Source organism: Haemaphysalis longicornis, unplaced genomic scaffold (genome assembly GCF_048455015.1).
Source record: "Haemaphysalis longicornis isolate Haplotype H1 unplaced genomic scaffold, Haemaphysalis longicornis Haplotype H1 scaffold_12, whole genome shotgun sequence".
Lineage (NCBI taxonomy): Eukaryota > Metazoa > Arthropoda > Arachnida > Ixodida > Ixodidae > Haemaphysalis > Haemaphysalis longicornis.
In genome coordinates this window covers 4,396,330-4,413,171 of record NW_027526225.1, presented here as the reverse complement: position 1 = coordinate 4,413,171, position 16,842 = coordinate 4,396,330, and the positions used below count along the sequence as shown (strand labels likewise).

Here is a 16,842-nt window from a genome sequence, read left to right as displayed (position 1 = left end):
TGTCGGCTTCTTCGGCAGGAGCCGTACAAAAGGGGCAGGTCGTGGAAAACGGGGCATGGTATCGCGGTGGCCACGCCCGGGTTACCACAGGAGAGAGGGCCACCCCAACTCGTAGTCTACGCAGCAGGACCTCCTCCCAGCGAGCGAGCCCACTGGGAAGGTCTGTTCCACACGGTGGGATGAGAGCACGTGTGGCGCGACGCAGATCTTCCTTTAGTTGGACAAGTTGGTCATGTGGGTCAGTTGTCAGCAAGGGCAGGGGCCGTGGAACCGACGTAACGTGACAGAAACTATCCGCCGCAATATGAGCGGTGATAGTATTACGCCGTATCCACGACAGTCGGAGAGGGCAGGGCCACGTGTCCAGCAGGTCATGAATGTCTCTTGAGACAGACGAGTTGGAGGCTACACGTCGCAAATCCCGTATGGCCGCCGTTGAGTCCGTGTAAATGTGTGCCGTAAAACTTCCAGGAGCTTCAAGAAGTGCCGGTAGGAGAGCTTGCAGTCCGTCCCGGATGGCTGTAAGCTCCGCCAGCATAGAAGGCCAGGTGCGGAGTGTTTCATATGCACAGTTTTGGTTTGCTTCTGGATGAGAGGGGCATACGATCGCTGTAGTTAAAACGCCGTCCAGTCGCTCCCTAGTTCAACGAGCATGCCAACGCCTTCCCGTTTCTTCATTCCTGTGGTCATGTTGCAACCTTCCCAAACATAATTGCCTATGACCGGTGGGGTTTCTAGGTCTCGGAGGTGAGTCTCGGCTAAAGCGTACACATCTATTCCTTCCCGTTCAAGTTGCTTTGGAATTTCCACCCACTTGTCAGGCTTTCTGCCTCTCTGCATATTTAAGTAGCTGATTAAATATTTATTGGATTTGTTTTTCCCTTTCCGTTTACGGGGTCTATTTTTGTCTTTTACAAAATTGTTCGCTCCATTGTTTCCACTTAAATCGCTTCTGTCAACTTTCTGAGTTACGTCTGTAGGTTCTCCATTTAGCTCTAGGCCTGGCTGTCTCCCAACGTTGAGTGTGCATGTGTCCCCTGCTTCCCTTATGTCTCCTAGTTTGCCTTCCTTAGCTGCGCGGGTCCCCCTAAAAAAGCTACCGCTCTTCCACCTAAGCGCCACCCCACCTTGTTTCCTAGCCTGGGGCTGAAGTGAATCCCGTCCCACTGGAAAGCTTGCCTATACCCAATGCTGCCCACTACCCTGTTCACGTCTATCACTTCAAGCGCAAGTTCCCTGCCGCGCCTCACGATCTCGCTGTTAGCAGCGAGTACTGCCCGTTCGGTGTGCACGCCCTGCTTCATCACCTCCGGCACGGTGCAGACTGCAATGAGCACATTTGGGGCCGTCGCCCGCAGGTCCTTTACCCCCTTCGCTATCTCCTGGCCAAGTTTTTCCTCCTCTCCCTTTAGAAATCACCACAAGGTTTCTAGCTTTACTAGACAAGGCCAGCTGCCCCTTCGCTGCAGTCATCACCGTCTGCATCGTGTGACCGGGGAAGCACCCCACCTTCACACGCTTATCCCCCTTTACCCTTTCCACTATGGCAGCGCTGCTCTTCATGTTAGAGTCTCCCGCAATGATTACCACGCTATCATCTGCCACGTGCCGCTCTTTACTGGTACCCGGCTTATCGACTGGTTTTGCTGGCCTATCTTGCAGCACGTGGCACTATTTCATACTCCCCCTATTTCATACGTCGTGTGTGAGCTGTTGTCGATGTAACTTCTCACATTGTTCCGTGCAGTCGTTTGTACTAGCACTCAATTATCCGCAGCGCGACCAACACGCCCGTTATTCGCTGCTGAGCCCAGGGTCGCGGGTTCGATTCTCGACCGCGGTGGTCTTTTCTCTGACGGCGGCGAAAGCGAAAGCGACTGTGTCAAAATATCGGCGCACATTGAAGATCCCCAGGTGGGCAAAATTAATCCGCTGCCCTTCACTACAGCGCGCGCCTCATAGCACAGCTGTAGCTTTGGCGCTTTAAGCAACCCAAAATCAGAAAAAAAAAAAAAAAAAACAGAAGCTGCAAGCCGTCACATCGGCTGTCTTGCACGAGGCTGCCGCATACTGAACCCCAGGCCAGGTATTCCATGGCCGAAAGAACCACCGCGCCACGGGGTCGTTGTGAAGCATTTTTAGGGGCGAAGCTCCTTAAGTCATGGGTCTGTCCATCCCTTGTGTCTCGTGGTACGTGACCGCCGCATGCTTTCGGAGCTGTCGCAAAGTGGGCCGCGTTGCACGCGCAAGAACCGGCTGCAACCGGCAGCGCAAACTCGGCACCGGGAGCGCGAGCTTGTCTGTGTTCGCCAACGGAGGCGCGAGCGCACGTGCACTGCGAGGGGGAGATCACGCAAGAGATCACGCCACGAACGCAGGCAGTCGTTCTCGAAGATCTAACGAGACGCAAGGACCTTTGCTCGTTTCCTCTCGTCTTGTTCGGGCACAAGTTCGCCCTAAATAAAAGTTCTTTCTTTACCGTTGTGTCCCATCCTACTTGACAAATTGTGGTGAGGTGCGGGGTAGTCCTCGATGGCGCGGAGTCTTTCACCAGGTCTGGGCCTGGGAGCATTGACTCCGAAAATAAAAGTTGATTTGTACAATGTACGCACACAGTCTTACGTCTTTCTTAATGATGTAATGGGCGAACTTTCACGGGAGAGTTACGGTTACCGATGATCTACCCCTCTCGAGCTTCGCCCCACTTATCATTCATTCCGTGGATATGGCGTGATTTTTTTTTTTCGCTAGCACACCGGGTACCTGGCCCTGTCCCGCATTCTGCTGACGACATGGACCCTAACAGGCCACACGAAGCTCACGCGGGCGCGTCGACCATGGGGAGCATGGAATTGCTGACCCAAACAAGCACAGAAGATACCAGCGGTACGTTAGGCCTAGCGACGAGTACGGCATTGTAGAGCCGCCGCCGCCGCCGCCGCCGCAACACGTCGAACCGGTTCGTCCCTCTTACGACCCGCACGACGGGCAACGACCGGAAGGCAAGTCTGACACCTCTTCTGCAAAATTCGGTGCCATTTAAAACCGCACCAGAATGCGAATAAGTGCCCGTCTGTATCGGTGGCGGTAGCGGCCGCCGAAAACGACGATAGGCCTATTTTACCCCGAAAGGGCCATGCGAGAGCGCAGTGAACGCTGTCTGACCGTCTGACGCCGTTAGCGGAGCGAGAAAACTCTCCGCTGCAAAGCCGAGAATGGCCGAGATAGGCTTACCGAACGCCACCTTTCGGGAGAGTGCCGACGACGGGAGAGCTCGACTGCACGATAGAAGCAAAAGCGCCGCGACGTTACAGCGTCGCCCACGCAGCACGTAGTCAACGTAATCGCGGCGCTACACTGGGCTCTTCGATTTCCAGTCCCGGACTCACCGGGGGCTGCCCGAGGCGCAATCTGGCGTTTGTTTTTTATATCGTACGGCGTGGAAAGTCTCGGACTACCCGAGTCCGAAACTGTAAACCGAAGAACACGTCTCTCGCCGGCGCCAATAACTGGCTCAGCGCTAGGCCTAGCCGTGGGCTATTCAGAGCAAGTCCGAAACTGTAAATCGAAGAACACGACTCTCGCCGGCGCCAATAACTGGCTCAGCGCCTTGTGTTCATCGTGAAAAAATCATTAAAATGAAAAGAAAATTTTGATAGGCGTTGGCTTAGATTGCCCATGGAAGAATGCCTTTTTAGCAATGCATTCGCGCTAACAGGTGAAGCCGACTTTAAGAAAATTAGTGAAAGCATGGTTTCTGTAATTAGGATTTACAACATTGCGTTTGCACAGTGAATCGTGGCCAGGTACAGAGGGAGTGCGGTTACAGCCGCACTTTATACCCTTTCCGTCGCCACCTCCGCTTTCCACCCTGACACGCTCTCTTCGGCGGATACCTGTGCGGGGCACTAGACCATGCGCTGTGATTGGCGTAGCTGCCCTGTAATAAAACGTCATTGTCTCTACCCACCAATCGTGTGTGTCCTTAGTCTGTGATGTAGAGATCAGACACTGTCCTTGCAATTAAATATAACAAATCCTCTAAACCCCAACATAGCAAATCCAACTGGAATGCTAGCTTCGCTGTACTTCCCCCTTCAGAGGTTAGAAGAGCTCTGATTTTTGCATATATTCCTACGCCGTGGTAAGTTTCAGACTGCTCTCGGACTATCCAGAGTGGGAAAAGACTGTAAATAGACAGACACCGCTATTACAGCGTCGAGATCCGCTAGAAGAATAGGCTTTGCGGTGAAGCCAACCTTTTCGCGAATGCGATGTAGCTTTCAATCTAATGCATACATTTTTGAAAAAAAAAAGCAAAACAAAAAACATCGTGCAATTGGCCGCTAACACGACTCTATCGGAGTTTAGCTTAATTGTCATAGTTCTCCGTGGATCTGTAAACAAACACGTACTCCCGTGCACGGTGGCTTCTATGAGAGGAGTAAGGTTACGGAAAATAGCTGTAGCTATCCGGAAATTATACGACGTTGGATTGCTCAAACAACTAAGTAACAACTGCAGGAAAAAATTTATTCTGGCAGGTATCATTGATAACTATCAGCCGTAGTTTTAATAAATATAGCACGACGTCGCCTCTCTTGGTCTATATTCCAGCCGTATCACAAAGCTGCCGTAGAACGGGCAGCCCCTTGTCTGTCTACTAGGAGAAAGTGTAGTCCTTCAAAGTTAAATTAAGCCGGTTTAGCACTCATGTTTAGTATCGTTGTTATTATTTTTAATGTGATAGATTGCCCTACGGCATAACAGGGAGGTTTATAGGTACAACATTGCACCAGTTGCACGCAGAAAGCCAAGAAGAGACGACCGGTACTGGGGTCGCCATATCCAGCGCTTAAAGGAGCCATGAAGAGAAAATACAACTTCGTTTAATTTAAAAGAACTAGGATTCAGTATCTCACTCAGCTCCATTACAGCCACAAAAGATGTTTTTTAACGAAAAAAAAAGCAAGAAGTATTTAAAAACTTTCAAATTTTGCGCCACAGTGACGTGTTATGAGCGAGAATGACGTCAGATGGGCCAACAATAAAACATAATTTTCAGTGCGTTAACTGCACGTTAGCATTAAAATGATGCGGTCAAATGCAACTACAGGCCCCATTACAGACGTCCAGTCATGTGTCGTCGCGACAGGCCAGTTAGGCGGCCGCCAATCGCACAAACAAGGTTTCGTGACGTCATAGAAAAGTTGCGGGAAATTGGCTAGGGGGTCGCGACTGCTCCACACGTTTTCTTTAATATCTCCGTTATTTGTTTGAAGATTGCTATAATATTGGTATCATTGTTATCGGGACTAAGCAGTCTTTCTAATAAACCCAACTTGTATTTTGTCTTCATGGCTCCTTTAAGATAGGGGGGTCTCCCAGGATGAAGCCCTGTGCCTCGGAGGTGTTGGATTCTGGGGTTTCTAAGACCTGAACAAGTCCACAGGAAATGTTCAACGTCAGCTTCTGGCGCAGGAGTCACACAGAAGGGGCAAGTGTCCGCAAACGGGGCGTGGTATCGGGCAGGCCAAGCGCGAGTAACTGCTGGGGATAACGCCACCCCAACTCCGAGCCTCCGCAGCAAGACTTCCTCTCCCAGCGAGCGAGCCCACTGGGGGAATCAGTGCAACGCGGCGGAAGTAAAGCACGCGTGGCGCGGCGGAGGTTCTCTTTTTCCACCAGCAGTTCCTCTTGGGTAGATACTCGAAGTAGTGGTAGCGGTCGTGGGAGGTCTCTTCGGTGGCAGGCGCGATCTGCCACAGTGTGGGCAGGAAGCGTGTCCCGGCGAATCCATGAAGCGCGGACGGGGCATGCATAAGTGTCCATAATCTCGTGAATGCGTGCGGCCAGGCTTGTACAACGCGCAACGCGACGCAAGTCCCGAATCGCTGCCGTTGAGTCCGTGTAAAGTTCCAGCTTGTCCCCAGTAGTCAAAGTCGATGCAAGCGCCTGCAGGCCACCTGCTAGCAGGCTTGGGAGTGTACGGGGTGACTCGTGCGCGCAGCTTTGATTTAGGCCAGGGTAGGAGAAACACGTCAAGGCTGAGGTGACGAAGCAGTCGTATGCCCCGGCGTCCACAAAAGCCTGGACAACCAGCGGTTGCGTCTCAGGCGCCCAGTCAGGGACAAGGACGGCATCTGGAGGCTGGTGAAAGCCCGATGATATGTATTTATTAAACTTAGTTACAATCCGTGTCTTGACCGTGGCGATGAGCAAGGTCAAGACACGGTCAAGGTCAAGGCATTCGCGGGTGCTTGCTCGTGCTTCATTCTCCTTCGCTTAAACAGGGGGCCTGAAGGAGTGCTGCATCGTCTGAGCCTCAACGTGGCTTTACCCCTGCCACACGGCAAATCTAATGTCATTCAAAATGAATGACATTAACTGTAAATGACATTCGGTTCGGCCGTGCCAAACGACCAAACAAATGTCATTTGATTGTGATAGCGGTGACAATTAGCGAGCTCGCAAAACCGCAAAATTATTTTTGAAGCGCATCTAGAATGTTTTCACACATAGCATTTTTTTAAAAAGCGTAACAAAGGATTATTTTTAAATAAAAATAAGAAAATCACCGATTCAGGTGACAACATAGACATCACAAGCCGAGACAAGTCCCCGAAAAATCCGTATTAGGGTAGCGCGCGCGGGGAACGAGATTTTCTTTTTTTTTTGTTAGTTTTTTTGTGTCTTTCCTTATTTGAACAACAACGCGAAGAGGGAAATGTAAGTTTACTGACAGTTTTTAGAAACAGTATTCTTTGGTTTATTATTGAATTTTCTTGTCTAGTGACGCGTCACTGCTGTCGAGGCTACTCATTTGGCCGAACTGAGCTCCCAAACCTTATTTAGCCGCTAAATGTCATTCGTCTCAAATGACATCTCGGTATTCTCGTGTGGCGCCGAATTAATGACATTTAGAGCGAATGACATTTTCTCTAAATGTCATACATCTGCCGTATGACAGGGGTAGAAGGTTCAAGTGCAGGACAGGGTGGAAGGATTCACCACTGCGCCCTACGTGCGCAGCGCGCGAGACTGCCGAGCACTTGTAGCACATGCGTCTGCCCGCGATTTGCCGCTGCTCGAGCAACATAGGTCCCTGTCTCGTGTACGACGTGGAGCAAGGCTTCAGCTGTACTACTTTACGGGACCCTCCGCCAAGAATGGTGACTCGTCTTTGTGTGTTCGAGATTTCGGCGCACGTTAAAGATCCCCTGGTGGTCAAAATTAATCCGGAGCCCTCCACTACGGCACGCCTCATTGCCTGTGCAGCGTCGGCGTGTTAAACCTCACAGTCAATCAATCAATCAAATCAATCAATCAATCAATGACTCGCCTTTAACGACCAAAATTTTCTGCCTACCCTGCGGGACTCTGGACTAGAGAAAAATTCCGCAATTCTTGAACTGTGCACGCGATGACACACACACACACACACACACACACACATACACACACACACACACACACATATATATACAGTCGAACACGGATATATCGAACTCCAAGGGGATCGCAAAATAGTTCGATATATGAAAAATTCGATATAAAAATATGGGCTCTGAGACCTCACCTATGGCGGACGATCACTTACCGATCGTCGTATTCAAGAGTGACAACTAATTCCGCACTCACGACGCAACAGGACGCTTGATTTCCGTGAAAAAAAAATCGCTGATCTTGGCCTGCTTCTTCGTCCTGGAAATGAAATTAAAGACGCTGGTCTCGATCTTCTCGAGGCTGCACAACTAGAAAATTCCAGCAGTACGCTGCGCCTTCGCACACCATGCACAACACGCACGCAAAAGAAGAACAGCGCGCACGTACCACAAGAACTTTGAAGGTAACAATTCCAAGGCTCTCTGAACGGACTCCAACAAAGCGCTCGCGATGGTCATCTCCGAGAGAAACAGTCATCTCCGAAAGGTGCGGGACAACTCGCCAAACAGCAGCAAAATGCAAAAGAAGGAGGATGCCGTCAGCGCCTTCGCTCCCTCTACCCTTTCCCGAGACGACATCGGGGGAAGACAGACCCATTGAGAGAGAGAGAAAAAAACTCTTTTTCGGCAAGCCGGGAACGCACGCAGCCGAAAAAAAAGGAAGTGCGCAGTCGGGGCATCCCTACCTCGCACTGTCACATTTTCTGAGCGTTCGGGCTTGTGTGCCTAGAGAGATTTCGCATACCGGGCTCCGTCCGCTAACGCTACGGCGGCCGGTAGCGGGGCCCGACTGGGCAAGCGCAAATTAGTTCCGGTAAGGGGGATTAGTTCCGCGAGCCAGTCTTCGCCATGCCCGCGCATTCCTCTACATCCTCCTCAACCTCAATCGGGGGTGCAGCGACCGCCGAAGAGCACCTTCCAGCTCGCGCGGCGTTCGATATACCCAATCTCGGGAAAAATACGGTTCGATATAAACGTACGAATTCCCATACTTTTACACAGAATTTTCAAGGGGATAATTTATGAGTTCGATATAGACAATAATTCGATATACCCGTGTTCGATATATCCGTGTTCGACTGTGTATATATATATATATATATATATATATATATATATATATATATATATATATATATATATATATATATATATATATATATATATATATATATATATATATATATATATATATATATATATATATATATATATATATATATATATATATATATATATATCAGGGTGTCGAACCGGAACTGAACCGGAAAAAGAAATAACGGTTACCGGTTCATGCCGAAACGGTACGACCCTCTGTTGTTGATACTGCGCAGTCAATGCAATTCAGGCCTTTTTTTCTTTCACGTACCATCAATTTCTTACTTGCACGCGTACTTTCCCCTCCAGACAATTGAACACTATCACACTCTATGTACCAACAGGGGAAATGAATGAGCTCCAATGTAGCAATGGTCTGTTGCTGCTGGAGGCGCGAGCGTAGTGCAAGCTGACCAAACGAAATGTCATTCTCGGTAGCTTGCAGGGGAAATAAAACGACTTTGCTCGTCCCTAGCTGCGACTTCATTGGAGCGATCAGGCTGCAGGAGTGCTCCACTGCGCAACAGCGAAAGCTCACACCCGATGTGTGCAAACTTTTTGCATTTCATAATTTGTTTAAAAGGTCCGACACCTGCAAATTATTAATACTTGACAAGTGTGACCGCAGGAGCTGCTCAGTGGCTAAGCCGTGTGCCCAAATCGCTACATTGCTGCTACTGCTACTCGTTCCGGAGGGGAGTACTGCTGTGGACGAATTAAACAGCGTCTATCCAAAAAGTCCCATCTCATGCTCTGCGTGTCAAATTTCCCTTTCATTTTGTAACCGCATTATCTGTTATAAGATTCCGCAATGTAGCACACGGAACGATGGTAGGGGTTCAGGTGGTACGATGACATACTGATTGTAATGCACACTTTCGGTATCGCAAAAGGAATTGCAGTGGTCAGAGCAATAATGCAGTGACTGAGCGTTAACTAAAGCTTACTTTTAACAAAAGTGTGGCTAACACATTCGATAAGGTGACAGCTAACAAATTATTCAGGGTGACCAAATATTCTAATTCATTGGTAGTATTTATGTGCCTGTTGTAGTATTTTTCTGTTTTGTTACAAATATAAAAAATGTGCGCCATTGGTATTAAGCGCTGGTATTTGAACACGCCAGTACGCAGGACTAAATTTAAGGCTTCAAGGTTAGCGTGATGGGCGATTGCATAGCGACAATTGCGATTTCAACAAAAAAGGAAAGGACGAGCGAGCGAGCGAAGCAACTTTATTGAAAATGCCTGCAGAACGATTAGCCCTCCTATGTAAGGAAGGCGTCACCGTGACGCGGCCATGACGTCTTCCCGGCTGTTGGCGCCTCTACTCCGGCCGCGGCCTCACTACTCCCTTTGGTCGACTGCGCCTGCCCCTGTTTTGGGGTGGCAGCCTTCTTCCGGTTTCGCTCGGTCGTTGCCTTTCGAGGACCGCCGAGATCTGCTGGACGGCCTGGGCTTGGACTTCTTGATCGTAGCAACGCATTGCGGCCTCGAGCCGCGGCGGGATCGTTGTCATCGTTGTAGCTTGCTACGGGTTCTTGGCACAGTCCCAAAGGATGTGAGCCGCAGTGGCTCTCTCCTTTCGGCACACACAACAAAGGTCACTTACATAAACACTCGGACATATGTGCTTCAGCAGAACCGGGGTGAGTAACGACCCTGTCTGTAGTTGTCGATATATTACTGCTTCCTCACGGGTCAAGCCCGGATGAGGTGGTGGCATAGTCCTTCTATCTAGTCTGTACCACTTCACGATTTCATTGTAAGTGGTCATCCTGTCCTTGGTTAAAGGAAAGGACAGAAAATATATCCCACCGTCATATCTTTTGGCGTTGACTTTATGAATAGTTGCTAGGACAACATAAAGTCTGAGCGATAAAGAAGGTGGTAAATCGTCGCCACTTCATGTGTTTTTTTAATATCTAGTGATTGTTTAAAGTTTCGTTTGCAATTGCGCCACTGCCCTTGGGGAGCAGCAGCATTTTGAATGTTAGTTTGTGTTTTGATTTGACGGTCGTTTTAAACTAGTAAATGTTTTTTTTCTAATTTCAGTGATAATTCAACTCATCGAACCGGTTCGCGAACCGGTTCAAGCTCCCGAACCGGTTCGCGAACCGGTTCGGTACGTGATTTTGTCGAACCGCAACTGAACCGGAATGAAATTATTTCACCCGAACCCGAACCGTAACCGAACCGGTATTTTTTTTCGGTTCGACACCCTGATATATATATATATATATATAGCGAATCAGAAAATGGGAAATGAGGGGCTCCGTGAAATAAGGGGCTCCGTACAGCTTTCTCAGAAGTTTCGCAGTTGAAGAAAAATTCACCCTGGTCCAGGATTCGAACCCGGGACCACCGCTTCACCGGAGCAGTCGCTCTACTTTACCAACTGAGCTAACCAGAAGGGTAGCCGTTTGTAGCGCCAGAGCGAATAGATAAACAACTCGAAGTAGAGGATAAGTGTTAATCGGCCAAACTTAGGGTAAATCCCCAATGTGGGGTAAGTTAGGAGTAAGTTAGAAGTTAGGAGTATAGGTGGAGTAAGTTAGGAGTAGGTGGGGTAAGTTACTCCACCTACTCCTGACTTACTCCTAACTTACTCCACCTTGGGGATTTCCCCTAAATTTGGTCTATTAACACTTGTCCTTCACTTCAGACAACATTGGGCTTCCACGATTATCAGTCCTTGACGCTCCACGGACTTCCCGGGACGAGATCCAGGGCTCAATTTTCTTGCGAATTTCTACGGGGCGCCCAGTACGAGGGCAGTCCTCGGACTGCACGCGAACTATCCAGGACTGGTCATTCGAATGTGACACGGGGGTCGGACAGTGCGCCGCAATCCGCGCAAGAGGTTTTAGTATATCACACTGCAGCCGCCGGATAGGCCTTGTTTCCTCTAGGAAGATGATAAGGGGACGGAAGGCTTCCCGACAAATGATGGTGGGGCCCTCGGGGAGAAGGCCTCTGGGTTTGTGCAGAGGTGCCCTAGGTGCTGGTATAGGCAGTTTACAAGTCGGTCCTTGGGCAAGCGTGATGGCGGCTGGAGCACGGCGGGTGCTCCATGCGTCTCCAGTTCAGCTCAGTCGGCATATGCGGGTTACTCACGCCTCTCTGGATTCTCGGCTCTAGGTTGCGACAAAATTTAACAAACTGCGAAATAATGTCTCAGCAGTTTTTTTTTTCTTTTTCATGGACGATAGTCATGGGCTGAAAAGTGGACTGTAATCATCTGATTCAGCGACCCGTTGTATGTGAGAAGTTTATTGGTTTTACTGCGTGTACAGAGTTCATTTGTTGCTTTCATTGTCTTTTCCCATACCTCCCATATTCATTCCTTTCTCTTTCTGTCCACAGTACCCTCCCCCCAGAGCGAAGTAGCAGGCCCAAGATCAATTTCTCAGGCCGACCTCTTCTCCTTTTCAATAAACATTTACTTTCTTTCTCCCTGTGCCCTTGTCGGTATATACGGGCCGCTGTGTCGCAGCAGTTTAGCCGCAGTAGGAGGACCGAGTGAACCTGCTCTCTGCTAACGCGGGCGGGCATTGGGAGAGGAGGTCGTACCCCCTGCACTATAATGCGGGTGCGTTCGTAAACAGCGATAGGCGCGCCGTTATACAATTCCGGTTGGGGTAGAGCTTTTCGAAAAAAATTGGGCCCATCTCCCCGCGAGGGGGACTCGAGTAAATGCGTCGCATAGGGGGTGGGTGTATTGCGTTAACGTTTAGTGTTTGGGGAGTTGGTGGTAGTGAATGCGTTGTATCAGCAGCTTCTTGGCGTAGCTTGAATGAGTCAAGGATATAAGGCGCGTTCGTAGCCACCCATTCTGTGTCGGCTTTGTGGCGCAGTGGGCAGAGCTCCATGTACATTGCGTTCCGCCCGCAGGGTCGAGGGATCGAAACAAGGCGCCGGATAGTATTTTTATATATAGTGTAGGGGGAGGGGTGCGGACTACGACTACGGACGTCAACGCGGGTGACATCGTGAGTTACTGAAATGCTCTGCATTTAAAAAAAGGTGGACCGAACCATTATTGTGTTGGTGGATTACCCAGCGAAGTTTTCACAAAACAAAACTCGATTTACCGGGACGCAGCTCCATAGGAGTGCGCGGAAATGCTGCGTGTTGCCGGCCTGTGTGTTGTCGAGGGCAGTGGCGGCGGAAGCGGCTGTGTCGCGTTCGACGCCACACTCTCGCCCTTCCCCTGAATTTCCGGTGCTGCTACGCCGAACCCTCCCACTCTCCACGGCTCTATAATGCGGTGCCTAGCACCGACGCCGCACTCTCTCCTATTCTCCCTCACCTAGGAAGAGGCCGCGCCCCCTCTCCCTACCCGGATTTCTGTTCGAGGACATTTAAAGGAGCCATGAAGAGAAAATACAACTTAGTTTAATTTGAAAGAACTAGGATTCAGTATCTCACTCAGTTCCATTACAGCCACAAAAGATGCTTTTTAACGAAAAAAAAAGCAAGAAGTATTTAAAAACTTTCAAATTTTGCGCCACAGTGACTTGTTATGAGCAAGAATGACGTCATACGGGCCAACAATAAAACATGATTTTCAGTGCGTTAACTGCACGTTAGCATTCAAGTGATGCGGTCAGATGGGACTAGAGGCCCCATTACAGACGTCCAGTCATTTGTCGTCGCGACAGGTCAGTTAGGCGGCCGCCAATCGCACAAACAAGGTTCCGTGACGTCATAGAAAAGTTGCAGGAAATTGGCTAGGGGGTCGCGACTGCTTCACACGTTTTCTTTAATATCTCCGTTATTTGTTCGAAGATTGCCATGATAATGGTATCATTGTTATCGGGACTAGGCAGTCTTCCTAATAAACCCAACTTGTATTTTGTCTTCATGGCTCCTTTAACGGCTCGGCTGCCGCCCCTAGGAACGCATACGGGAAATGCATATACAGGGGATGGATGTAAACAGCTTCGCTGTAAAAGAATAGGGTTTTGAGTTGACCTGCCGTCGCTACACCTCGTTTGTAAGGCTCTCGCAGTGGAGGGATCCGGGTTAATTTCGATCACCGGGGCATCCTTAACAAAATCTCGACACACGGGCATTGTCGATGTTCGCCTCCATAGGAAAAACGTATATATCCCTGTCTGCAAGGAAAAACATTTTTTTTATAACTCACACATCGTGTGCTTTCTCGATGCTCATTACGCCTTGTGCTAATAGAAATGGCGCCGAGTTTCAGGTTTAAAAACGGCGGCCTATTCTGATTCGCTGTAATTCTTCCATACTGGGTAAATTTGGCGGCGTAGCCACAGATTGTGCGTTTAATTTCACACTGTGAGTTTTAATTTAAAACGAAGATTCTGTCGCATGCATGCCAAAGTGAGCTTCTACCTCCAAAGAAACAATAACTGCGCCAATTGTTAGCAACACCGACTGAAATACGTACCGGTGCAATGTGTGCTTGAGAATGCTGCAGGTCCGGCACAGTCGGAAGAGCGTTTAGGAACTCGGAAAAGGGCGGGCATTCAACGAACGTCTGCTGTTTTCCGGCGGGATGTCTGCTGCGACGCCGCATCGGCTCCATTGTCACGCTGGCAATCTTTAACGTCGCTGACCACCCGTTTGGTATCAAGAACTACTCTTTTTTTTACTCCTTACGCGGCCCAAACACCTCGGGTTGCCTAAACATAAACACGATGGCCTCTATAAGATACTTTATGGCTTATCGTCGATTGAACCTTCTTCAATGAGGCCCGACGAAATGAAACGTATAGCTACTTTAACGGGTAGCAGCACGTCAGCAATTATAGATGATTCTTTGAGTCAGAGAACCCACAATGCACTCTAACGTCGCTTTGAAGAAATTCTTTTCATCCCTTAGCAGTTGCTTTAAACGACTATCTTTTCACCTGCCGTTTACCTCCTAATTGCGCTCGTTATTCAATTCTTTTGCTTTATAGCGGCGCGTCTAAGTCGTTAAAATCATAACCCGCGGTGTATAGAAGAGGAGAGGTTCGAGATGAAAAACTCCACTTCTTTGCGGATAGCTTCTTCTGTAGCAGTGAGCAGAGATTGCACTTCTACGTGATGTTTATTTGTCTACGGCGAGCTAAGCACGCACTCTGTAATAGAGATGGGGGCGAGTCACAAATATCTACGTCCGATTGTTCTGTAGTTATTTCTTGGCTTCCGTACCGACCTTAGCATGGCTCGGTGGATCAAAAACCGTGGTTCTCTTTTTCTGACGAAAGCGTTCCTCCCGACGTTTTGATCCAGGCAGTTGCTAGTCATTTACTTACAATTCGAGCGCTACAGAAGATACTTGAGGTCTTTGCCGAACTCAGCACTTCATATGCTAATCGTGAATTTTTATTAAAAACCGTCCGCTTTGACGACACTGGTGACTCATAATACCACGGCACTTGCTTAAGCTTAGGTACGGTACAATTTATGTGATAGCAACTTTATATCCTGGAGCATACGTCATTTGTACAACAGAGCTTAGCCGTCTACTATTCTTCCTATATCTACGCTATGTTTAGAGACCTTGAAATATGCCGTTATTCTAAAAGCTCAAGAAATTTTATCCATGTGCTGGCATTTTCTTTTGTAGACGAGAATGCGATTGGTGGTGCGCTGTTTTGATCTGCCAGGGGCCTGTGTAAACCTCTGTATAACCTGTGGATTTCAGTCTGATGTGTACATGACTCACTTTGTTTTCTAACATTTAGTAAAACTCTCCTGTCCTAAACACTTTTGCCTCTTTGTGCCAAATTAGGGACCTTCGGCCTCATTGGGTGTTCCCCGCGCACATCTTTGGCCATGGCATGGCAATGATGCCAGTTGTCAGTCTATGACAGGCACAATTTCTAGTTCTTGCTAGTCTCCCAGGTGTGCTTCACATACGGAACCCATCTGTATGCACCTCGACGGCCATACCATACGGCCCAGCCCCTGACTTCGAATTTTAGGCCTTATCATCCAGGCCAACACACGTAATAATCTAACTTTATTGAAGCTCTCAAAGGCGTTTCACCAAGTCTCCAACATGCTTCGACGCGTTCCTAACCGCTGCCAGGGCATGAAGGAGAAAGATCTCATCCGACTGGTTCAAGCTCTCTTAATTTCACGAGTAATGTTACATGTCCCAACTTACCTTACCCTCACCAAAAGTGACACGGAAACTATTGATCGACTTATCCGCAAAGCTTTTAAACTACCCATGGACAATCAACGGCCAGTCTCCGACAACTTGGCCTCCACAACACAGTGTCCGAGCTTATCGAAGGTCACCTATCAAGCCAACGTCTCCGTTTAACACAAACACCTGCAGGCCCAGCCTTCCTAAACAGTCTCCGTATCGCATGTCCGCAATCCACTGCCTCTCAGCCACACCCTGACAATTGGAAAAATGTCACATCCCGGTTCGCCTTTTACCAAAAATTATGCACCGCGACCTCCACCCGGCCGCCGACAAGCCCGAAGCCAAGCACATGAGAATATTTATGGAAAAATAACAGGTGTCGCCTATACGCACGCCAGTACCTACCCTAATGGTCCACACAAAGTAGCCAGTCACCACAAAGGGCGGCCTCATCACTTGTGCATCGATCAAGACATCGTCAACCTGGGTTGCTGGAAAGTTAGCCATCGCCCTAGCCAACACCCTCTGGCCTAGTCCAGAGGGTGTTGCCCTAGCCCTCATACGAAGCACGCAATCACCATCACGGATTCTTAAGCTTCTTAGAAGCTTGAGAAGCAAGGAGCTTCTTAGCCGGGAGGGTGGCCCCTTTTATTTTAAGGTTACTTTTCGCCACATCAACCCCACCGGACAGTCAACATCCTCCGGACTTCTTGCAATTCCTCACTGGCGGGCTACAACTTTGCTCATCAGCAAGCCCTCTCTCTCCCCAAGCTCCCGAAGAGACCACATCGTCCGTCCCTCTCGTCACCTATGAAGACATAATGTCTGTGATGAGGTGCCTGCAGCGATCCCAAAGCGGCCAATCTACTGAATAGTATGGGCGGGACAGACGACGAGGAGGAAGAAGACGGAGGCGCGCGAAGGAGGAACAGGCCATTTCCTGGCCAATCCCCCCCCTGAGTGGGTACGAGCCATTTTTTTTGGAACCAACCAACCAACCAACCAACCAACCAACCAACCAACCAACCAACCAACCAACCAACCAAAACGAGGCGGCTCGATCCCGTGTGCTGGACCTCCGGGCCGGCGAGTGGGCCTGTCGGCGTGTTTCCAAACGCTTCGCTAGAGCACCCACGTGACATGTCTGTTCGCGCTATGCAGAACGGTTTATTAAACGTCG

The 16,842-nt window shown here is 49.2% G+C and overlaps 1 protein-coding gene across 2 annotated transcripts in view; it reads right to left on the bottom strand.

Annotated features, from left to right (window-relative positions):
- The window catches only part of LOC144161840 (uncharacterized), an 81,788-nt gene extending 67,665 nt beyond the window's left edge, over positions 1–14,123 (bottom strand). The window contains exon 1 of one of the 2 annotated variants that reach the window (XM_077692430.1): positions 13,965–14,123. In XM_077692430.1, the coding sequence (XP_077548556.1) occupies positions 13,965–14,102 (138 nt within the window). In that variant the 5' untranslated portion in view covers positions 14,103–14,123. Of the gene's footprint in view, positions 1–3,234; positions 3,327–13,964 lie in introns of those variants that run through there. The other variant, XM_077692431.1, reaches the window with a different exon arrangement.
- Positions 14,124–16,842: the final 2,719 nt, after the last annotated feature.